Below are 24,090 nucleotides of genomic sequence, written 5' to 3' on the forward strand. Positions count from 1 at the left end.
CGATTCTGCGAAGTTCAGCCCCATCGCGTGGGTGCCCGGGGAGAGCGAGTCGTCGCGCCCTCTTCTGGGCATTTCGTGGAATTACATGCAAGGGTTGCCTAGCGACCAGCCCGGAGCGAGAGCGTTTTCCTGAAAAGTGAAGCTTGGCGAGGGGAGGTGGAAAGCAAGTGTGTGCTTCTGAAGATGCAGAGATGGATGCTTCCTTTTTAGGCAGATCAGTGCTCTGCAACTTCCTAGCTTTGTGACCTCGGCCAGGCTTCTCTGTATGCCTGGGTCTGGGTCTTCTTAGCGGTGCAGGGCGTTGAGAGAGTATCTATGTATAAAAAGTCAAAGTCTCTGGCCAGAGTAGACGCTCAAGGCCTGCCAGCTGTTATCACACCGGATCAGAAATGTTCCCGGGATCAGGACCTAAAGTATGGCCCCAGGTTAAGCGGAACGTAACCCAAAATTCGCCCAGCAAAGCTCAGTGACAAGAAGTATCTGGTTCAGTAGGGAGGCAGGATGGGGGCTGGTTAGCAACACAGTCCTGGGTCAGAACCCCAGCTCTGCCACTGGCCTACTCGGTGCGCTCTTGCACAAACCATTGGACCCCTCGGAACCTCGGTTTCCTCATCTACAAAATGGGGCCAACGACAGCAATGACCTTGCAGGCTTATCTCGAGGGCTAAATGAGATGGTTATCATTGTAAAGCTCCCAGAATAATGCCCATTCGTGGTGAGCACACAATGAATACCTGTCGTGTGTGTCCCAGAGAGACGGCGTGTTAACCTCACTCCCCAGCACCAAGAACCCTGCATGGACTGAGACCTCCCAGGCTTAAAGTCCTTTCTGGGACGAGGCTGGGTATAAATAAATAAAGTTTAGAGAATCTAGACAGAATCCTGGGGTGTGGGTCCACTAGGCAGCCTTAAATACTCACTCAGAGAAGATGAGCACCGTCCCTCAGGCTGCAGGGCCCGTGACACCGTATCCACCACGTTTGGCTTTGAAAACCTGGGACAGTTTTCTCCTGCTGCTTCTCAGCCCCCTTTTCCTCCTTGGACCAACATTAAAGTGTGCTCACTTGTGGGATGCACTGGGATCCACTGGCCGCCCTGAGGAGGGGCTCCTGACATAGAAGGTGTTGACCTGATCAGGGGTTCTCAACATGGGTTCTAAGGATCCCCCTCGTCAGAAGCACGTGGGGAGCAGACCAACAGTGCAGATCTGGGCTTCACCCCAGGCCTGAGGACTCATACTTAGGATTCCCAGATGAAATACAGGACACCCAGTTAAATCTGAATTTCAGATAAGCAACAAATAATTGTTATGTACAGGTGTGGCCCAACTATTGCAAGGAACCACATATGCTAAAAAAATTATTTGGTGTTTATCTGAAATTCAGATTTAACGGACACCCTATAGTTTATTATATATTGATTTATTCATTTCTTTATTTATGCGAAATCTGGCAACCATACACATCCTCCCTGGGAATATGCATTCTCACAAGCTCCCTGATGATTCTGATGCACCGCCAATAGGAGGGAAACCGAAATTTAGAATCATTTGTATGGAACACTTACAGAATTTTTTAGGGATCAAAGAAAAGGGGATTTCACACTGCCAAGCCTGAAAATCCAAGTTCATGAAGTTTGATTCAATGTGCCCCAACATGTCTGATTCCAAGAATTTTTCAGGAATGTTCAGTCAAATTACAGGTTCCCAGGCCCCCTCCCTGGGAAATTCTGACTTTGTGGCTTGCCCGTGGGGAGAAGAAGAGGGGGAGCAGCAAACAATATCTGCATTTTTTTCTTCTTTTTTCCTACAAAGATATTTATTGAACCATTATTTATAGGGGCATAAAATTTGAAACCTAAATTTCCATCCAAAGGGGGCATTGTTTAATAAATTATATTGTTTAATATATTCTAAGGAGTTTAATATATTATAAGGAGTTCGTTATATATGGAATACTCTTCTGCCTTTTTAAAACACAGCTTTAGTAAGATATAATTGACATGCAATAAACAGCACATGTTTAAAGTCTGTAAGTGGATGGGCTTTGACATATGGGTACACCTGTGAAACCATAGCCACAATCAAGACAGTGAACAGCTCCTTCATCCTCCAAAGCTTCCTCCGGATCACAGCATGTGTTTGTTTGCTTGCTTGCTCTTAACAGCTTCACTGAAGTACAATTTACATAACAGAAACTTCACCCATTTGAAGTGTCCAATTCAATCAATTTGAATATATTGATGGAGTTGTGCAGCCATCACCACAACCTGCTCTCAGAACATTTTCCTCCATTTCTATCACCCCAAACCTCGGAGAAACCTTGGAGGTATTTCATTTTGGGGTTTGTTTTTAACTTTTAATTTTCAAAATTATGGTAAAATACACATAAAATTTACCATCTTAACCATGTTTCAGTGTACAGTTCACAGTGGCATTAAATCTATTCACACTGTTGTGCAGCCATCACCCCCATCCATCTTCAGAACTTTGTTCATCTTCCCAAACTGAAACTCTATGCCCATCACATCAAACCCCCTGCTTCCTTCCTCCCCTCCCACCATGCTTTCTGTGTCTGTGAATTGGACTATTCTAGGTTCCTCATATAAATGGTATCTTACATTGTTTGTCCTTTTGTGACCATCTTATTTCACTTAGTATGATATCCTCATGGTTCATTCCAGTTGAATATTTCATTGTATGGATTCACCACATTTTGTTTACCTGTTCATCCATCCATGGCCACTTGGGTTGCTTCCATCTTTTGGCCATTTTGAGTAAGTTTGTTATGCACACGGGTGTACAACTATGGAATGGGGACTTTATTTTACAAGGTACTTCTTATATAATTGTGGGAAAAAGTGATGACGACCTCTAACCTTGAGTAGATAAGACGGAAGAAGATGCTTTGTAAGAAGAGAAACCAGGAGAGCAGCAGGAGGAATCACTGACGTGAACAGCACTGTGCTAAGCAATTCACCTGCTCTCCCTTATTTCACGCTCATAGCAACCTATGAGATGGGTTCTCCCATGATCCCCATTTGACAGACAAGGAATCCGAAACTTAGAGAGGTTAAGTAATTTCCCCAGGGCCACACAGCTAGTCAGTGCAAATTAAACACTATCCCCACTTGCGGAAAAAGGAGGGGAGAAAACCATTTAGTCTGATGCTAGCTGGAGCAGTAGCCTTGACTGGTTTTCACACCGAGGAAAGCATACTCTCACGGTCACTCGAATATGCACGGATTTTTTCAATTCTTATTCCTACACGCACTTGCACCTTGCTTCATTCCTCAGTTGACTGCAGGCAGCTGCACAAGTGTTGCCCTGGCCTGTGCCCAGGACACTTTGCAGGACTCTCCACAGCCCCATCTTCTCGAAAGTGCTCTCTGCCGGGGCGTCCCCAGCTTGAGGAGCTTCCATCCATGATGCTCATATTCATGGAGGGGTCCTTTGCAGCGTCCGTGTGAGGGCAGCCTGTGGACTGACTGACACCTTCCTACAAATTCCACTTCCTGATGACCCCAAGCTGCTGGCTATTTAAAAGAAGAGAAAGGAAGAGGGGAAAAGGGAGAGGTATTGAGGAGCATCTCTCATCAAATATTTTGAAGCCCAGTTTTTCTAAAAAATTCGTGGCCGTCTTGCTTCCGGCCTATTCTTGTTTCCAATTGATTTTGGGGTCCCTGGTGAGGGCGCTGTGTTTCCTCCTTGGATGGAGTTTCCACGGAGGACTGCCCTGATATCATACAGATTCAGTATGATGAGAACTGTTCTTCTCCCGACAAAGAGTTCCCAAATGAAAGCATTTATTTCAGGTTTTGTGGTGACCCTAACCAATAGAGGAGGGTGTGACGGCATTTTATTGGGGGAGGCGGGTGAGGTGCGGGGCGGTTAGGAATCCAGATGTGTTTGCAGATGTCTCAGTGGTTAGAGCACGTGCCCTGAGGTCAGGCTGACTCCAGCGCCGTCCCAGCCCTGCTCTTGACCGGCTTTTATACTGGACGTGCACAAATCATCTACCTCTCAGGGCCTCGGTCCCCACTCCTGTAACAATAGTTCCTACCACCTTGAGTGACTGTGGTATTAAGTGGGCAAAGTGCGTAAATTGCTTAGTCCAGCGTCTGGCACCTAATAAGCACATGATAACCCTCAGCTTTAGAGTCAAGCAAACCAGCATGGAGCAGCCAAGATGCCTCCTTTGTAAGTGTCCTTATGGACAGGGAAACCTCCCAAGACCTGCCCCCGCTAGCAGATAAATACATTTGCAGATAAATTACCCATAGAATAACATACAAGATGGAAAAATATAAAGAAAAACTCTTGTTTGACAAAGTGCATTGGCAGCCAGGTTGTGCCCAGGACCATCCTTTTTTTTTTTTTGTGGTCGCGGGCCTCTCACTGTTGTGGCCTCTCCCGTTGCAAAGCACAGGCTCCGGACGTGCAGGCTCAGCGGCCATGGCTCACAGGCCCAGCCGCTCCGCGGCATGTGGGATCTTCCCGGACCGGGGCCCAAACCCGTGTCCCCTGCATCGGCAGGTGGACTCTCAACCACTGCGCCACCAGGGAAGCCCCCAGGACCATACTGTGTAAATTATAGCTCTCTCATCAAAGTATAACCTAGGGCTGCCATATTGCACAGCTCCAGGGTCACCATTCACAACGTAGTCCATGTGGATGGCGCCCACTGAAACTGTGCAGGACATAACCCGCAGGGCCATCTGCAATGCCCTGAAGCAACCGTTGATTAATCCCATAGAGTCTTGGCACCAGGCGTGGGAAATTGAAGTCCCAGAGTCAGGTGTGCCGCCGTGTTGTGGGTTTTGTTGGTTGTTGCCTTTACTCGTGCTTTCTGAGCTCTGGGAAAGGAGGTGTGGAAACAAGCTGTGCTAGTCACAGTGGCGCCGTTCTTACAAGGCAGCTGAGTCAGGAAACCCACGTCACCCGTATGTATCAATCATGTCTTTCTCTGTTCTGAAATACGGCAAAACGGATGGAAATGGCCACAATGAAAAAGGAAGCCAGGCGCCACAAATGACGTGCCGAGTTGTTCCATGAGGGGGTTGACAGCTCCTTGTCGGCAGCCCCATCCCCATGACTGCCTGTGTCTGGCCTTCCCTGTAGCCTGCTCTGCCCTGTTCCCAGTCCAGCCAGACTCTCCCACGTGGCTCCTGGATACTGTCTTCTGTCCCTGCAATGTCATGACGTCCTGTCTTGCGAGAAGAGCGCCCTCTGTCGGCCAATATTCCTTGCTGCTTTAATGGGGAAGCTCTGCAGAACACAATCGAGAAAGCAAGGGCTTTGGAGTTGGATGGACCCAAGTTGAAATGCCAGCTGCAACTAGCTTTACCTTTCTGAGCTTCAATTTCCAATTTCTGCCAAGGAGCTACTCATTAATCCCAGGTCCCCTTTCCCCCTTCAGTTGTTTTTATAGAGGTCCCTGGGACCACCCCTATCATGGCATAAACTGAGGCTCAGAGAGTTTCAGTGACTTCCCCAAGGTTAGGCATCAATCATATAGATCCAGAGGCAGGATTAAAAGCCGGCTCTCCTGAGTCCCTTGGAGCCTTTTCCTAGTAGCACGAAGCATCGTGGGGCCGTGAGAGCCGAGGCAGGTCCTTCACTGCCCAGCGGTTAAGGAAGGTCTTGCAATTCCCAGTCCAACCTGCAATTTCACACGCTGACAGGGGATGATTCATTATGTGGGTAAAAACGAAAGCCACTGATAATAGGAGAAACTGCATTTTCAGTTATCTGGCTTCCTTGCTTGTTTGGCTCCACTAACTTTTTTTTTGGCTACACCAATGCAGGATCTTAGGTCCTCAACCGGAGATCAAACCTGCACCCCCTGCACTGGAAGCGTGGAGTCTTAACCACTGGACGGCCAGGGAAGTCCCTGGCTCCACTAACTTTTTTTCTTTAATTATTTTATTTATTTTATTTATTTATTTTTGGCTGCGTTGGGTCTTCGTTGATGCGCGCGGGCTTTCTCTAGTTGCGGCGAGCGGGGGCTACCCTTCTTTGCAGTGCGCGAGTTTCTCTTTGCGGTGGCTTCTCTTGTTGCGGAGCATGGGCTCTAGGTGCGTGGGCTTCAGTAGTTGTGTCACGCGGGCTCAGTAGTTGTGGCTCGCGGGCTCTAGAGCACAGGCTCAGTAGTTGTGGCCCATGGGCTTAGTTGCTCCGCGGCATGTGGGATCTTCCTGGACCAGGGCTCGAATCCCTGTCCCCTGCATTGGCAGGCGGATTCTTAACCACTGAGCCCCCAGGGAAGTCTACCCACTAACTCTTTACCAGGGATATTGCTGCCGTTCCTGGACAAATTCAGTTGCGCCCTTTCTTCTCCTTTTTTGACGATGGTGATCACACCTGGTGGCTAATGTTTTATGCTCATTTATTATGGACCAGGACGTGTTCCCAGCATTTCACGTGCACTGTCTCACCCACTTCTCACAGACTAAGAAATGGCTGTTGGTATCCCTGTGTCTTACAGACAAGGCACAGAAATGACACACTCGTCAGGGTCCCAGAGACGGAGCAGAGCCGGGAGCCGCACCAGAGTCTGTGTGATGCCGGATCCCAAGGTCTTAACCTGAGGTCGGCACGTTATGGCCCAGGGCCAAGTGCGGTCCATCGCCTGTTTCTGTAAAGTTTCCTGGGAACACAGCCATCCCATTCATTTCAGTATTGCCTGTGTTGTCGGCTACAATGGCAGAGTAAGCTGGGCAGATCCTATGGCCCACAGGGCTGGAAATGCTTACTGTCTGGCTCTACAGAAAACGTTGACCAGCCTCTGCCTGTAACACTATGCAGTCCTGCCTCTTTCATTTGACTTGGTTTCTAAAAGAAGAACTTAAAATAGAGGGGGGAGCTGGGGAGAAAGAACTCACTCAGATTGAGCCTTACTGTGTGCCAGGAAATGTGCTGGTTAATTGCTTAAGTTTACTGAGGAATAAGAAAAAACAGACAAGTTGGAAAACTAAATTTTGAACAGGCTTTTCAATACCTCTTTAAAAAAGAGCTGGAAATATGTGGTTCTAAATACACATACACATATATATGCATTTGCAAATATAGTAATAATATAATTACATTGACATGGATCTGATAAATGTACTAGACATTAACATATTATATATACAACAGATGCATATTATAAATTTTACCTGTTTCTTCAACTGGAAAGTTTTCTTTTAAAACTGTGGACTGTTGGGAATTCCCTGGTGGTCCAGTGGTTAGGACTCAGTGCTCTCAGTGCTCTCACTGCTGAGGGCCTGGGTTCAATTCCCGGTCAGGTAACTAAGATCCCACAAGTGCACGGTGAGGCCAAAAAACGAAATAAATGAAACTATGGAATGTCTTCCCTGAGTCACTTTTGAAGCAGAAATTTGGGGTTTGTAGTCTGAAGCCTGCTGTAGCTAGAGGACTATTTATCTATCTAAGTTTCTCTAAGCAGCGTTTTACTACTTGTCTTATGATTGATTCCTTGGTCTTAAATCATTCTTCTCTGGAGATGCTGCTTTACTTTTATAAGTTGAAAGGTAAACTTGGTGCATGATGACAGTCTGGTGGGTTTTATTTGAGCATGTCATAACCTTTAAAACAACTTTCACTCTGAGTACATAGTGATGCTTATGCTAAAGTCTCAGTAAGCATACTGTCCAGGAAATTTGATTGTTTGCAAGTGTCATAAAACCAACTAAAACTAGCCTAGGCAAAAAAAAAAAAAAAAAAAAAGCTCATGGAACTGAAAAGGCCAAAAGCTGCAGCTTAGGCCCAGCTGGATCCAGGCGCCCAAATCATGGTCAGGAATCTGACTCTTTCTTCCCTGTTAGCTTCCCAATCTCAGACAGACTCTTGCCTCACCTGTAGGAAAGTGGCCACCAGCAGCCCCAGCACCCTACAAAGTAGCAGTTCCAGGGATAGAGCCAGCATCTTCATTGACAGTGGCTTGGATCACGTGGCTTCCCCTGAACCAATCACTGAGGCCAGGGGCCAGGAATGCTCTGATTGGCCAGACCTGGGTTATGGTCTCACCCCTGGGGTGGAAGGGTCAGAGTTCTATGGACTCAGGATTGTCAGGGAAAGGGTGTCTTCTCTGCAAAAAAATTAAGGTGCCCATCCAGAAGATGGAAGAAATGGATGCGGGGGAGGCAAAAACAAAGAAGATGTCCATGACATTAGGAAGCATTCCTATTGCCTAAGTGGAGCCTTCCTAACGGGATTTGCCACTAGGGATCTGGGGGGAGGAAAATGATGAATAATCCACTTTTCCATTGGAAAAGTCCCAGGCCAGTCTCCAAGGAAGCAGAGTTGCTCATTTCTCTCCTGTGGTGAACTGGTGTGATGAGAAGCTCAGAGTCTGGGCCTTAGTTGTCCATCCCCAAGAAGGGTGGTGTTTCCACGTTCCTGGGACCTCTGAATTGGGCCCGTTGTTGAGGAGGATGTGGCTTTACTGTACCGGGGGTTGAGAAGCCGGCAACTGAGTGAATGACCAGAGAGTATGGTGCCCTTCAGAACAAAGCCTCTTTCTGGTCAAGCTTTGTCATCTCCTACCTGACCTTGTAGGATTTCCTCTACCCTGTGCTCTTACAGGTCCCGTGGGGACTTACTTATGTGATGAGAACTCCTTAGGCTGGGTGTTTCATATCAAAGGCGATTTCCCGAGACCAGTGAAGTGGAGGGCACGGGGCAGCAGACAGCCTCAGGCTCGGCCTCTGCAGCAGAAACTCACACAAAAGGACCCCTGAGGCTGTGTTGTCACCAGATGTCTACAGGCGATGCAGATGACATCGGGGGAGGTGGAGACGGGAGCGCGGGCTGAACCCTTAGCATCCTGCTGAGACAGAACCCAGACTCGGTCAGGAACCAGGCCGCGTCCTGCTTCCTCTGGCAGACCACACCCTTTGTTACCAAATCAGAACCACGTTGCTCCTTCTCTGAACTTAGTTGATGATCATTCATTCATTCATTCATTCCGTCTCTCTATCTGGCAAGACCCAATTGAAGCAGGCCAAGTCTAGGGGTAGCAAAAGCTATTTGCAAAAATCCGGCTGTTTTCTCATTAGATTCTATTTCCCATTTTATGGACTGACCAGGAAGCTGATTAGAACTTGAAAGGAAAGGAAAAACGGTAAGATTGAAGATTTACAAGAAAATGGGAAAATTAGATGGGCCAGATCTCCTTTAACACAGCTGGGAAAACCCCAAACGAATGGCTTTTCTGAACAGCTCAAAGGGACTTAATTCTTTTAAGTTCCAAAACCTAAAAATAATGTATAACTTGGCGGTTCTGTGTTCTAAATGTATAACCCTGATTCCTCACACTGAAGCCCCGTACATGATTTACCCTTTTCTTGGGGACATAGAATTATTACCCGTCTCTGAGTTACGGTGACACCCCGGTAGCTGTTGAGATAAAGGCCATTTGTCCTGGCACCAAGTAGCACCCTCTCCTGGCTTCTGAGATCTACTGGCCATGTTTTCTAGTCTCCATTCTGTCTTTCCAGGTCCATGGCTCCTCCATGCTGCGGTCAGTGTCCCTGCTCGCCACCATCACCCCTACCCCCCAGGCCCTTCCAGACCATGGGAATTAAGCTCCACATCTATGTATGTTAAATTCTTCTGTAAGGAAGCCGGTCTCTTCTCCCTCCTTTATGTATTTACTCACTAATGTATCTATGTCAGTATGGATCCATGTATACTGATTTTACACTTTGAATTATAATCCAATACTCATTAACTATTTCTTCGCTCAAATTCTTCCAGCCTTGGCCACTGGGAGCTCTTTCAGATTGCTTGCTGTGTCCTTGAGCATCTCCCCACCTTTTCGTTTTGGGCACTTGCTTACTCTCTGCTGTTACAAGATGCACCAGGCTTAGCATGTGTTTTCCCCATCCCAGCCCCAGAATCAAAGTGCTTTTTATTTACACTCCATTTGCCAACTGTTCAGCTCAGTCAGCGAACATCTACCATGAGTAGCAGGCACTCTGCTGGGTGCCAGCACAGCCAGCAATTGGCTGGTAAATATTTAATGACCAGCTCTCTGGGAAAAGTAAAGTACATGGATGCATAGCATAAGGTTTACTGATATAAAGAATGTGTAGCACAGTCTATCCATGTAACAAAATATACAGTACTCTTTCTTGTAAATTCTATATAGCCAGCTGAGTCTCACAGAATGCTTTCATTGACTTTAGGTGAACTCTTGTATCCATAGCCAATTTCTCATTGCAGTTGACGAATGAGAGAGTTCCCAACCTGAGCACTGATGGGTATTTTTGGATATTTTGGATTTATGAATAATACAAGTGAAAAAAGAAAGACGTTAGAACTTCACATGTTCATCAGTGACATGAGTGACTTTGTTGCTGCATCAGATAATAATTTTTAAATACTCGAAGAACGTTTCCCCAATTTTTTGCTCTATTCATAACATAACGGCTAAGACACAACATGCTTTTGTATAATCTGCATTGTTAACATTTTCTCCGTTACTGTCTTAAGTCTAGGCAATCAACAAAACAAACAAACAAACAAAATCAAGCTCTACATGAACCACCATTATTAAACCTATTTATAAAACTTTTTAAAAACCAAGCCCTCATTTATAACATTTCCTGATTTCTATGGTGTAATATGCACTCCACGGTCAATTTCAAGCTCCCAATGACGCATCCCTGAATACAGAGAAGGAAAGAGAGGTGTGGTAACACATTACTATGTAACATTTCCAACAGAAACATATAGTAGAGTGAAATAACCTCAAGAGCATAGGTAATAATAAAATAGAGTAAAATAATTAGGAAGGGGTGACTTTTAAGTTTGTATACCAATTGTTTCTGATATAATTTAATTGTAAATTTATGTAAGTTAATTCTTATTAATGGCTGTGTTTCTCAACCAGTTGGCAAAATTCCTGGACATTTAACAATCAGTTCTCGTGGGCGGGTACCAGCAGGCCCCAGCACTCCTCTGGTACAGCAGTGAACATACCACAGGTCTTCCCGGATGGGGGCTGGGGTCCTCTGAGCTGCTTCCAGGGCGTGGCATGTACCAGAAAGAATAACACTTCCATAAGACAGTTGTCAGTGTTCCTAGAAAATCCCATTTCTAAGTAGCCCATGCGATGTCTTGTGTTTTTTCACACCATCTAATGTTCATTTCCTTTTTTTAACTTGGAAAATATCCTATCATTCACTAACCAGTCGTCTAAGATCCGTTTGTGAGTATGGAAAGCAAGTAATAAATCATGACTTCGAGTAACCTAGAAGTCCTAAGAGCACAGGTATTGGAGTCAAATTGTGTCACCACTTCCTGGCCGTGAGACGTTGGGCAAGTCATTTAACCTCTCTGAGCTTCAGTTTCTTAATCCACACAATGAGGGGTAAAATGCCTCCTGCAAGATTATTCTGGAGATCAGATGAGACCACATGCATTAAGTGCCCAGCACAGTCTGTGGCACATCTGTGGCTTCTCTACACAGTGGCTCATAGTCGTTGTATTGTCCACAATTACTTACAAATGGCAGAGCACATAACAAGCTCTCCAAGGGCAAGGTCTAAGTTTCCACCTTCTCTGCAGGCTCCAGGGCTTCCTGGCAGAATTCATGTGTACTGTAGGCACTCGATGTGCAAACTACTTCGAATTTTTTTTAGGGTGTCCCATTCAACTTACACTCTTTTCAGGGTTAGAAGCAGATATTGGGGAAATAACACAAAGAACAAATAGATAATCTGAAAAAAAATGGATAGTGATTTCTTGAGTAAATCATTGACCTGTGTTTATTAAAGCTAATATAAATTCAGCCGTGGATGTGGTCATGGTTAGTCCAGGTGGTTGACAACCTGCTTTTTTTTTTTTTTCTGTACACGGGCCTCTCACTGTTGTGGCCTCTCCCGTTGCGGAGCACAGGCTCCAGACACGCAGGTTCAGCGGCCATGTCTCACGGGCCTAGCCGCTCTGTGGCATGTGGGATCTTCCCGGACCAGGGCACGAACCCGTGTTCCCTACATCGGCAGGCGGACTCTCAACCACTGCACCACCAGGGAAGCCCCAACCTGCTATTTTAAAGGTAGTATGGAAAAGAAATCAGGAGTATCACATATGCTACCTCAAAAACAAAACAAAAAACCCAACCATGGCAACATACCATATGGTCAGAGAACAGACACAAAGAAAGAGAAAAGGCATTAGCATGTATTTTTAAACTAAAGTTTCTAAAAAGAGACTTGAAGACTTCCCTGGTGACACAGTGGATAAGAATCCACCTGCCAGTGCAGGGGACACAGGTTCGAGCCCTGGTCTGGGAAGATCCCATATGTCGTGGAGGAACTAAGCCCATGCGCCACAACTACTGAGCCTGGGCTCTAGAGCCCACGTGCCACAACTGCTGAGCCCATGTGCCCCAGCTACTGCAGCCCATGCGCCTAGAGCCCACACTCCGAAACAAGAGAAGCCACCACAAGGAGAAGCCTGCGCAGCACAACAAGAGTAGCCCCCCGCTCGCCGCAACTAAAGAAAGCCTGCACGTAGCAACGAAAACCCAACACAGACAAAAATAAATAGAATTAAATCTAAAATAAATAAATAATAAAAACAAACTTGTTGATAACTGACCTTGACCCCATGCTTCCTGTACAGCCCAGAGCTAGCTTTTAATGTGAGTCTTCTTCTTATGTTTGCTTTTCTCCCTGCCTGTATCGTTGTAGTTGCCAGCAGCAATTTCTGAGAAAACCTTGACCTTCCCTTTGATAAAGCAAGCCGGGAAACTAGAGAAAACCAACTTTAACCATCCAACTAAAGCTACCCTCAACCAACATGCTTCAGAGAAAAAAAAAAAAAAAAAACCTTTATTTTTAAATTTTTAAACCCGAAGAGCTTGGAGTCTCTGCTGCGTTTATACATCTTTGGCTCCTTCCCACTAGGGGCCCTATCGTTCGGGCTCTGTGTGCTGCAAGCGACAGAAACCAGCTCTAGCCAGCCTCAGGGATGGAGCACTTCAGGGTAGCACCCCAGCCAGTGCTCAAAACCAGCTTCCTTATTTTCCCCACCATGTTCACAGCAGCATAGTTATAATAGCCATGAGGTAGAAACCACCCAAGTGCCCATGACGCTTAATGGATAAAAAAAAATACACTCTAAACTGTATGGTGGAATATTATTTAGCCTTAAAAATGAAGGAAGGGCTTCCCTGGTGGCGCAGTGGTTGAGAGCCCGCCTGCCGATGCAGGGGACAGGGGTTCATGCCCCAGTCCGGGAGGATCCCGCATGCCGCGGAGCGGCCGGGCCCGTGAGCCATGGCCGCTGAGCCTGCGCGTCCGGAGCCTGTGCTCCACAACGAGAGAGGCCACAGCAGTGAGAGGCCCGCCTACCACACACACACACAAATAATAAAATAAAAGAAGGAAATTCTGACATGTTACAACATGGATGAACCTTGAAGGCCTTATGCTAAGTGAAATACGCCAGTCACAAAAAGACAGGTACCATGTGATTTCACTTATTTGAGGTACTTGGTACTTAGAGTAGTCCAATTCATAGAGACAGAATGTTGGTCACCACGGGCTGGGTGGCGGAGGGAATGGGGAGTTGTTGTCTAATGGTTAATAGAGTTTACATTTTGCAAGACGAAAAAGTTCTGGAGATCCATCTCACAGAAATGTGACTATACTAACACCACTGAATAAACAGCTTCCCTCTCTCCATGTCTGGGCTCCACTCCCTCATGCTGGCTGCATTCTGAAGTCCCACCAGGTCACTCCAGATCCTGGTGTCCAGCCAAGTCTTCTTGGGTCTCCTTGGCTCTGATTGCATCACTTGCCCCACCACTGAACCAATCAGTATGTCCAGGGAGTGTGATTGGTTGATTGCTTAGCCCCACCCACAGCAATGGGCCGACAGATTGGGAGGGAGATTCCTGGAATTTCCAGAAGAGCCAGGTGGGTTGCGGCCTGTCCACTACGGCAGTGAACCACTTGAGTCATGAGATATGAGCACTCCCTTTAGCACCCTGGCAGTTAGTGGGCAGTGAGGCACATCTACCTGAGCATCCCAGCACAAAAGGGAATTCCTCCACACTACCCGTGGTCTCTCGATTTGTTTTCTATCAGGCGGGGGTAAAACATATTCAAATTTCCCCCTTCCCACCTTCAGCCCTTTCATTCGATAAATCTTTATTAAATCGATGAGGAAAGGTTGTAGGAATGATTGAGGCAAGACAGCCCCAGAGGAGAGGACGGGAAGGGATCGGATGGATGGAGAAGTGAGTGCAAGGCAGGAGCAGGACACCTCAGCTTCTGAAAGGAGAGAAAGGAAGAAAGCTTAGGTGGAGACCGAGGTGCCCACAGTGGAGAGAAATTCGGATCTTCACATAAGGTAACAGAGTTCTGGAACACTGCCAAGTCCGTTCCTGAAACAGGTTTCAACGGGGCCAGTGTCATCATAAATGCTGGGCCAGGTGTCGCCAGGCAATTGGAGTTTGATTTTCCCGAACAGTGTTCTCCCTGACTCCAAAAAAGTCTTCAGGGGAATTCACCAGATTCTTGACTTGGCTGGGAAAGACTGTAGCTAAAAGACTGGTTTGGGAACCTGAGTGAGTGGAGAACCTTCCTCTTGAATACAATCCAGCTGGAGCTATAGGAAGTTCTGTCTGCCAGTGCTCCTATTTCGGAAGCATTCTGTCCTGTTTCTCATTCTGTGTCTGCAGTCTGCAGAAAGAGAAACGTGACCGCCACAGGCGGGAAACCTTTGAACTTAGCTTCTTCCTTGAAAAGTGTGTTTTTTTCTGCCAAGCGACTGGGGGTAGGGTTGGGGCAGAGAAGGGAGAGAGAGACAGAGAGGGAAAGAACTTTCCAGAACCCCAGTCCCACCACCCTCTCCACCACCACCTGAGCTTGGTGAAGTCCTTAACCTCTCCAAGCCTCATTTGTAAGCTAGGAATAAGGAGAGCTCCTCCCCTTCAGGGCTATCGCGAGAAATCGGTGAGTAATTACAATAAATGGTAGCATTCACGATGTCACGGTTTAACCACTAGGCACAGGGAGGGACGGCCACAACAGCATTAACCAAGAAAAAGCCAGGTGTCAGCACCTCTCAGCATTTGCTTCTCCTGGTGTAGATGGATTTTGATGTGCTCTCTAATGAAAGTAGATAGAGACATCTTCCGCCGGGTCAGATGAAAAAAGGTTCCCTCGATAGATATTTATGGAGCGTCTGCCAAGAATCAGATGTGGCAGATGTTGAGGATCACAGGCTAATGAGCCAGCTGGGTTTCGAGCCAGTTGGGGTGCCTGCCACCCCAGAGCTCTCGGCTTCGGGGAAGAGGTGGAATGGGAGTGCCAGGGAGACACACAGTGTGGATGTGTGTGTCCTGGAGAGCTGGGCTTGAATCTCGGAGATGTGTTCATTCATTCTTTCAACCAATATTTAAGGACCTACTGTGTATGTGCCAAGGGTTTATTCTAGGAGCTGAGGATACGGTGCTGAGCAAGGTAGACAAAAAGCTGTCAGCCTCTCAGAGCTCAGAGGTGGCGTTGTACCAGCTCAGACGCTCACTGCCAAATCTGTGGTCCTGGGAAAGTCACTAGGTCTTGCTCAGCCTCGGGCTCATCACAGAGCATCAGGGGTATTAAATGAGGTAATGCATGTGAATCTCTTGACTGGGTGCCTGGCACGAAGGCTGCACCCAGTAAATGGTGGTGTGATAGTGTGCAAGGTGACCCATGGTGGGGACCGCCATCCCAAATTTGGGGAGAGTGTGGGAGGGATTCTTGGGAGAAGTGACTTATACGCCGAAATCTAGGGCAGCAATTATGTCGCCGGGACAGAAAGGTGAAGACCACCCCAGCTGCTCGTAACCTCCCCTGACCCTCTTGTCTGCCCCTGCAGGTCTCCTTCCCATGGGTGAGGGGCCCAGCACCTTGGCCAAGGCCACAGCCACCTTGGGCCACCCAGGAACTGAACCAGTCACCCTCACCACCACAGACCCCCTTCTACCCGGGCATCTGGACAGCGCCAGTGCAGAGGAGCTGGTCGCAGGGGTCCCCCGAGCCCCCCATGGTCCCACCAGCCTCCCACAGGCGGCCCGTGAGTGCCAGCGAGAAGATGTTCTCCTTCAAGGTGGACAGAGCCGCCCACAGCGTTCCCATCATCAGGCAAGGTACTCATGGGCGCTTCCTTGGCAGCTTTGGGGAGGGGCTTTTGCTAGGAGGACGGGTCTCAGTTTCTGCTTTCCCCTTTTTTTAAAAATTTTTATTGAGGTGCAGTTGATTTACAGTGTTGTGTTAGTTTCAGGTATGCAGCACACTGAATCTGTTCAACATATACATGTATCCACTCTTTTTTAGATTCTTTTCCCATATAGACCATTACAGAGTATTGAGGAGAGTTCCCTGTGCTATCCAGTAGGTCCTTCTTAGTTATCTCTTTTATGTATAGTATTGTGTATGTCAATCCCTCTCTTCCAATTTATCCCTCCCCCCTCTTATTCCCGGTAACCATAAGTTTATTTTCTACATCTGTAACTCTATCTCTGTTTTGTAGATAAGTTCATTTGTACCTTTTTTTAGATTCCACATATAAGCAATATGGTATGATATTTGTCTTCCTCTGGCTTTTGCTTATGTTCTCTGGTTCTGAAGTAGAACATAATCAAATGTGAAAAAATTGGGATAAGCAGAAAGTTAGAAAACAGTAAAAGATAAGCTGTCACCCTTATCACCAGAATTCTCCCTGTTGACTTTTTGGTACAAACTCCTCCAAGACTGTGCTCTGCCCATCTGCACACGTCAGTACCTCTGTGGTGAGTGTGTGTGTGTGTGTGTGTGTGTGTGTGTGTTTGTACATATATATGAATATATATGAATTTGTATCAGAATCTAAATTTATATACTTCAACTCAGATGTACAGACATATTGGTAACTGAAATCCCTCTTGCCTTAGGAGGTTTTTAAATATTTTATTACCATTTTACAGGTAAGAGGAGACTGAGGCTTATGGAGAAAATTATTTCTCTGGAGGTTATGTATTCAATCTAATCTAAAATAACGCTTTTCGGTCAAATTTAAGGCTGGTTATCTCAGTGACTGTCACTCACAGCCTGGTCACTTTGGGGACACACAGCCATCAGGGTTTCCTTCTCCCCCCCTCCCCCCCAGAAGGCCTCATGGCACTTGGGGAGGAGACTTCCTGTCTGTCACCATCCTCTTGGCCTTGCCAGGCTTACTGGCAGAGTAGCTGGGTCGACTTAGTCCCTGGCATGATTCCCAGGTTTCTTCTGTGGCCACTGGTGTGAAGGTCCCATTCTCTGTTTTCTGTGTCCCAGCCCCAGACCCCTCTGAGTCCCCAGGTCTCTCGATGCCTCCACACCCTTCCCTGGTCTCACTCAGGACCACTCACCTAGTCACTTCCCTCAGCCATTCAAATAATAGTTATTATTCTGAAATAAACAGACTAAGGAGCAAATGAAAGGTATCTCTGCAGTTTACATCATCATCATCATCATCTAAGGAACGCTCATGTACCAACCACCCAAGTTAAGAAATTACTCAGCCATTTACCCCCAGCATTTTTTTAAATTTAATTTTATTTATTTCTTTATTTATGGCTGTGTTGGGTCTTCACTTCTGTGCGAGGGCTTTCTCCAGCTGCGGCGAGCAGGGGCCACTCTTCATCGCGGTGCGCAGGCCTCTAACCATCGCGGCCTCTCTTGTTGCGGAGCACAAGTTCCAGCCGCGCAGGCTCAGTAGTTGTGGCTCACGGGTCCAGCTGCTCCGTGGCATGTGGGATCTTCCCAGACCAGGGTTCGAACCTGTGTCCCCTGCATTGGCAGGCAGACTCTCAAACACTGCACCACCAGGGAAGCCCCCCACCAGCATTTTAATGTGAAAACTTTCAAACATACAGCAAAGCAAAAAGAATTTTATAGAGACAGCTCTCCTCCTAATTCTACCGCTAACACTTTGCTGTACTCTTTATTACATTTCTGTCTACCCATCCTTCTTGTCCTGCATTAATCCATCTTATTTTTTGGATGCATTTCAAAATAAATAGCACACATCTGTAGTCCTCCCCCTAAATGTTTTAGCATATATACCATTAACTAGAACTCAACATTTTTTGTCTCCTTCATGTAAAATGAACACAGAATGTGTATTAGTTATCATGAATGCATAACGAATTCTCCCCAAACGTAGTAGCCTAAAGCAAAATCAAACATGTGTTATCATCTATACGGTTTCTGTGGGGTCAGGAATTTGGCAGCAGCTTAGCAGGACGGCTGTGGCTCAGGGTCCCTCGTAAGGCTGCAGTCATCTGAAGGCTTGACCTGGGCCAGAGGATCCACTTCGAACACGGCTGCTCACATGGGTGTCAGCAGGAGGCCCCGGTTCCTCACCACATGGGCCTCCCCAGAGAGTGGCTCGAGCGTTCTCATGACACGGCAGCTGCTCCTCCTGAGCAAGTGATCCTGGAGGACAAGATGGAAATGGCAACATCTCTTGTGACTAAGCCTCAGAAGTCATGCTCTGTCATTGTTGCAGTATCCTGATGGTTACCCAGGGCATCACCCTCCAGTGTGGGAGAAGACTACACACGGGCCTGAAGACCAGGAGGCGGGGATTATCAGCAGTCATCTTGGAGGCCGGCTACCACAGCCTGCCCTCGGGTCCTCAATGATTCACACTTCTCCTCCTCTCTCCCGAGGCCCCCCAGAATCTCACCCCAGTAACAGCATCGGCTCAAATTCCAGAATCTCGTCTAAATCAAGTCCAGGTACAGATGGGGCTCATGGGTGTAGTACGTTACGTTCAGCTCATCAAGTACTACTTCCAGAAATCTGAAGACCTCTGAACAAAGGGTCTGTCCCTCACACACCCAGCACATATTGGTGGGACAGACATAGCATCACTGCTACATACACTCCTCTTGTTCCAAAAGAAGAAAAACAGGAAGCACACAGGAGTCCCTGGCCCAAAGCAGTTCTGAAGTCCAGCTGGGAAAATATCGGCAGTTCCTTGACTGGGCTTCAGTCCAACTCTTGCCCAGAAATGACTTTCCAGGGCTCTTGGCTCTGCCCCTGGTCCGTGAGTTCCGCCTTCTGAGTCGTCCTCCCTTTCCTATGAAAGGTGTCCTATGGATGTGGCTGCATAGTTTTATAGCCTGCTTCCTGCCTGTAGAAGCTTGGGGGTCCAGACGCTTCTTTGACTTTTGTGGGTCTCTGTCAGTCTGAGTTGGCAGTGCTTCTTATTGGGGTTCATCCTATCAGGCAAAAACCACGCCCACAGACTTTTTTGTCACAAGCCCTTCCACCATGGGCTTCTGCAAAGACTGACAAAGGACAGAAGCTTCTTAGAAGCCCAGTTCTTTGACCGAAGGGTTCTCTTGGACACTGCCCTGGATCTGTATTCTTAACAAAGGATTTTACAACCACACCCTCAGCTTCTTCTCTGGACTGTGTTTTCTTGAGAGTGCCCTTGATTTGATCTTTGCCCAGAACCTGTTTCTTACATTTCATTTGCCACCTGGAGAGGCAGGGAATTTTCAAGCCCAGAACATTGCCCTGATTTAACAGCCCTTCCTTTAACTGTCTCTCCCCCTCACATTTCACTATAAGTAGCAAGAAGTAACCAGGCAGCACCTTCCAAGACTCTGTCTGGGACTCTCTCTAGCTAGACCATTCAGCCTCATCACAAACATTTTCTACCTTCCTCATGACCACAGGCAATGTGTTAGGAACCCTTCTGCCACCACCTGACAAGGATCCCTTAACCCCAGTAACATTTTCCTCACTTTCCTGGAACCCTTCCCTCACTGCCTCCTCAAAGGCCATCGGGCTTCTACTAAGACTATTCACGCTTTCTCAAGGACTCTTGGCCAAAGTCCTCCAGCTTCTGGCCACTGTTCCATCCCAAACCACTCCACATTGTAGGGTTTTTGTTCAATTTTGCACCACTCCTGGTGCCCAAACCTGTATTTGCTACTTATTGTTGCATAACAAATTACTGCAGGATGTAATGGCCTAAAACAACAGTAAACATTTATTATCTCCTAGTTTCTCTGAGTCAGGAAGTTGGGAATGGCTTCGCTGGGGGATTCTTGCTCAGGCTTGTCCATGAGGTGGCAGTCATGGTGGTGGCTGGGCTGTGGTCCTCTGGAGGCTTGTCTGGGGCTGGAGGACCCACCTCCAGGATGGGTCACTCCCATGGCTTTTGGTAAGAGGCCTCAGTTCTTCACTAAGTGCACCTCTCCATACATTGCTTGAGCATCCTCAAGCTGCCAGCTCCTCCAGACAAGTGGTCCTAGAGAGTGAGGCAGAAGCTGCAATGTCTTTTAGGATCTAACCTCAGGAATCAAACTGTGTCATTTCTGCAATATCCTTGGTTACATAGAGAAGCTTTGTTACGGACTGAATTGCATTCCCCCAAAATGCATATGCTGAGGCCTCAATCCCAATATCGCAGAATGTGACCCTATTTGGAGATAGTGTATTGAAATAGATGAGTAAGTTAAAATGAGATGATTGGGTGGGCCCTAATCCAAGGGCTGGTGTCCTTGTAAGAAGAGAGAGAGAGACGCCAGGGATGCACGTGCACAGAGAAAAGGGCATGTGAGGACACAGCAGGAAGGTGGCCGTCTGCAAGCCAAGGAGAGAGGCCTAACCCTGCCCACACCTTGATCTTGGACTTCCAGCCTCCAGAACTGTGAGAAAATGAATTTCTTTTGTTAAGACCTCCTATGGTGTTTTGTTATGGCAGCCCCAGCTAACTAATATAAAGTCCATCCAGTATTGGAGAGGATGATGCAAGGGTCTGAATACCAGGAGACAAGAATCAGTGGGGCCATCTTGGAGACTGGCTACCACACCATGAAAGGTGTAGATCTTGAGTGTGCTCATTGAGTTTTGACGGTCGTGTACACCTATGTAACCCAAACTCCTATCAAGATATAGAACATTACCATCACCCCAGAAAGTTCCCTCATGTCCCTGCCCAGTCAATTCCCAGCCCCAGGCCCCAGAGGCACCCACTCTTCTGAATTCTCTTCCCGCTATGGATTAGATATTCCTGTTCTAGAATCTCAAGTACACAGAACCATGTAGTACATGTTCCTTTGTGGAAGGCTTTTTTCACTCAGCATAGTATTTCTGAGATTCATTCATTTTGTTGTATGGATCATGTTCTGTTTTATGAACATATATACAGGGTTTTGGGGGTTGTTTTTTTAATGCGTCCTTTGGACACATGGCACATGGGCTGTTTCTTTTCTTTTTTTCACTCCGCCATTTAAATTTTTCCACTGTAATCACCGGTTTCTCCAGTGCCATGTTGAACTTGGGGCTTCTCTAAAAGACTTGCATCCCCCCTTGAGAAATGAAGGATGATTCGTATGGCTTAGATTCCCTCACATCTACCTGGGCTCTATCTCCTCAGCCTCTCAGCCAGGTCTCATGTTTCCAAACGTTTGCCCTCGTTCCCCTGACACACTCCCCATCCTCAGAAAAGGACTTTCATCTTCCCGTGTCATGGGGAGTTCCTTTCTGTCTGGGCCTCTCTACTCCACGCTTTAGAGAAAACTCTGTTCTCCAGTCCTCCATGCTGTCTCTTGACAGAAAACACCTCTTTTTAAGGGTTCCGAGAAAGCTCTTTCCTCTCTTAGCAAAGCTGGGCTCTTCCAATTAAATTGGTTTACTGTTAGACTGTCACCTTGCTTTAGACTTGAAAAATTCTATTTGAAAACCCAAAGCCAAGGATTTATTTACTGCAGATCAGGTCAGGGTTTCTCAATCTTGGCACAGTGACATGTGCGGCCGGATAACTCCTTGTTGTAGGATCTGTCCTGTCCACTGTAGAAAGTTTAGCAGCATCCCTGACTCCTACCCACCAGAGATACCAGTAGCAACACCACCACCACCACCACCCCTAACTGTGGTACTCAAAAATGTCTCCAGACATTGTCAAAAATCAAAACGTCATTTTGCCTGGGGGAAAAATCACCCTGTTTTAGTTAATACTCATCCTTCCTTTACCACAAGGCAATAAAACATCAGCTCCAAGGCCAAATCTTAATGGCAAGAGCTCATGGGAGGTGGGGAAGAATTACTGAGAAAAGAAAATATGTGGAGTGACTTATTAAAATAGCATCTTGATTCATATATATATATATATTTTTTTTTTTCCCAATAACGGGATCATATGAACCTAACATAGGTAACCTTTTTTTTTCTTTTTTTGGCCGTGCCGCTCAGCTTGCGGGATCTTTGTTCCCCAGCCAGGGATGGAACCTGTGCCCCCTGCAGTGGAAGCACAGAATCCTAACCACTGGACTGCCAAGGAATTCCCTACCTGATTTTTAAAATTCAATAATATATCATAAACATCTTCCCACTTCAATACATTGACTGCATAGTGGTTAAAAGCATAGGCTCTGAATCCAACAAACTTAGGTTCATCCCTTGACTCTACCACTTACCAGCTGTGTGTCCTTGAGCAGATGACTTGACGTCTCTGTGCCTCATACCTCTCACGTATAAAATGGAGATGGGAATAATAATGCCTATCTCACCGGGTTGTTATGAAGACGAAATCGTATCCTGCGTGTAAGTGCTGAGCACAGCGCCAGGTGCATAGCGAACATTCAGTAAATATTAAAATATTTAATTTTTTAATATTTAAATTTTAATATTTTAATAATTTTAATATTTAAATTTTAAATATTAAAATTTAAAAATTAAGTTATTACCTAAGCATGATTGTTATTTAACTTTTATTTACAACTTACAATGTCTGAAAGACACAGTTAAGGTGCACACAAACTGCCCCTGCTGCACACTGGTGATAATTGGAGCGCACCAGGACAGCTGGGGGTTGTTAAAATATTAAAGTAACTTCCCTGCCCTTTGGCCAACAGCTCATGCCCGAAAATTCTTAAAGTGCCTGCGTCCCCATATCCGCCTTCCCACCGCCCCAGCCCTCCCGACCCTACCTGGGGCTTCTCCCCACTGGGACCTCCGAAGGATCCAGCATCTAGAGTTAAGCCGGTTTGGTCATACATGGCCCTTAGGTTCTTTCTGATAAATAACAGTAGCCGGTAAAGAAGTTTGCGGCAGGTGAGGGGTAACTGCTCCCGCACCTCCCTGCCTGGGTGTAAGGAAAGCAAGTCTCAGAGCAAATTCTAGCCCTACAAAGACTTTCGGTAAACACACCTTCCCTAATAAAGGGACCCCATCGATCAGCCTGTTCTGTAAGTTTTATGAAGTCCCCCCTCCGGCCATCATCTTGCGGGGAAGGGTCCCTGAAGACAGCCACGACAGGGTCGCAGAGGCAGCCGGAGTCACCCCTAGAGATGGCATCAGATGCCAGAACTCTAAGCTGAGACTGGACAGGGGCCCATTTAGGGTCAGACCCCGTGGCCCTCCCTGGGGACACAGGCCAGGCAGTACCTTCCTCCAGTGGGAGCCGATTTCTTGAGGAATCTGAAAACAGATCAAGTCTTCCTCCTGAAAATTCACTTTCCAAATTGAGATACACAATCAGTGTAAAATAAACCCCAGATTTCAAAGGCTTCATGCCTCGAAGAAAAAGAATATAAAATATCTCCATATTTTTTGTCGATTACGTGTTGAAATGATGATTTTTTTAATGTATTGGGTTAAATCAAATTGATCATTAAAAAATTCATCTCTTCTTTTTACCTTTTTAATGCGACTACTAGAAAATTGAAAATTGCATTCTGTAGCTCCCATCATTTCTCTATCAGGCACTGCTGCTATAGTCAGTTAGGACTTAGCTGCTCAGGATCCAAGAGAGTCAGATGGGGGCAGTGAGCTTCAAATAAAAGTTTTCTAATCATGGACCTAGTTGGGGAGGTGGAGGGAGAGAAAATGGGCAGCTGCTGAAGTTCCAGGCCCTTGTGTTCCTCGCGCCCCAGGAACCACTGTGGCCAGGGCTGTTCATTCAACACGCAAGGCTGTGCATTCTCCGGGCACCACAGGCCATCAGCTATGTTCACTAGAGGTTCTGGGGTCCACAAAGAGGTTTGAGACCTGGCTGGGGGGCAGGAATCTTTGACTCTAAAATGCATAAATAAAAAAGGCAGAAGC

At 46.7% G+C, this 24,090-nt stretch overlaps 2 protein-coding genes across 2 annotated transcripts in view; both read left to right on the plus strand.

Annotated features, from left to right (window-relative positions):
• LOC308609763 (forkhead-associated domain-containing protein 1-like) overlaps window positions 1-24,090 on the plus strand; it is a 200,206-nt gene that overhangs the window by 132,208 nt on the left and 43,908 nt on the right. The gene's annotated exons all lie outside the window — the stretch shown is intronic.
• LOC308609766 (forkhead-associated domain-containing protein 1-like) overlaps window positions 1-24,090 on the plus strand; it is a gene marked incomplete at its 3' end in the record, with an annotated part of 72,494 nt that overhangs the window by 20,284 nt on the left and 28,120 nt on the right. The window contains exon 3 of the mRNA XM_081259063.1: window positions 15,881-16,151. Within this exon, the coding sequence (XP_081115189.1) occupies window positions 15,881-16,151 (271 nt within the window). The remainder of the gene's footprint in view (window positions 1-15,880; window positions 16,152-24,090) is intronic.

The sequence above is a fragment of the Mesoplodon bidens genome (genome assembly GCF_964165515.1).
Source record: "Mesoplodon bidens genome assembly, contig: HAP1_SCAFFOLD_146, whole genome shotgun sequence".
Lineage (NCBI taxonomy): Eukaryota > Metazoa > Chordata > Mammalia > Artiodactyla > Ziphiidae > Mesoplodon > Mesoplodon bidens.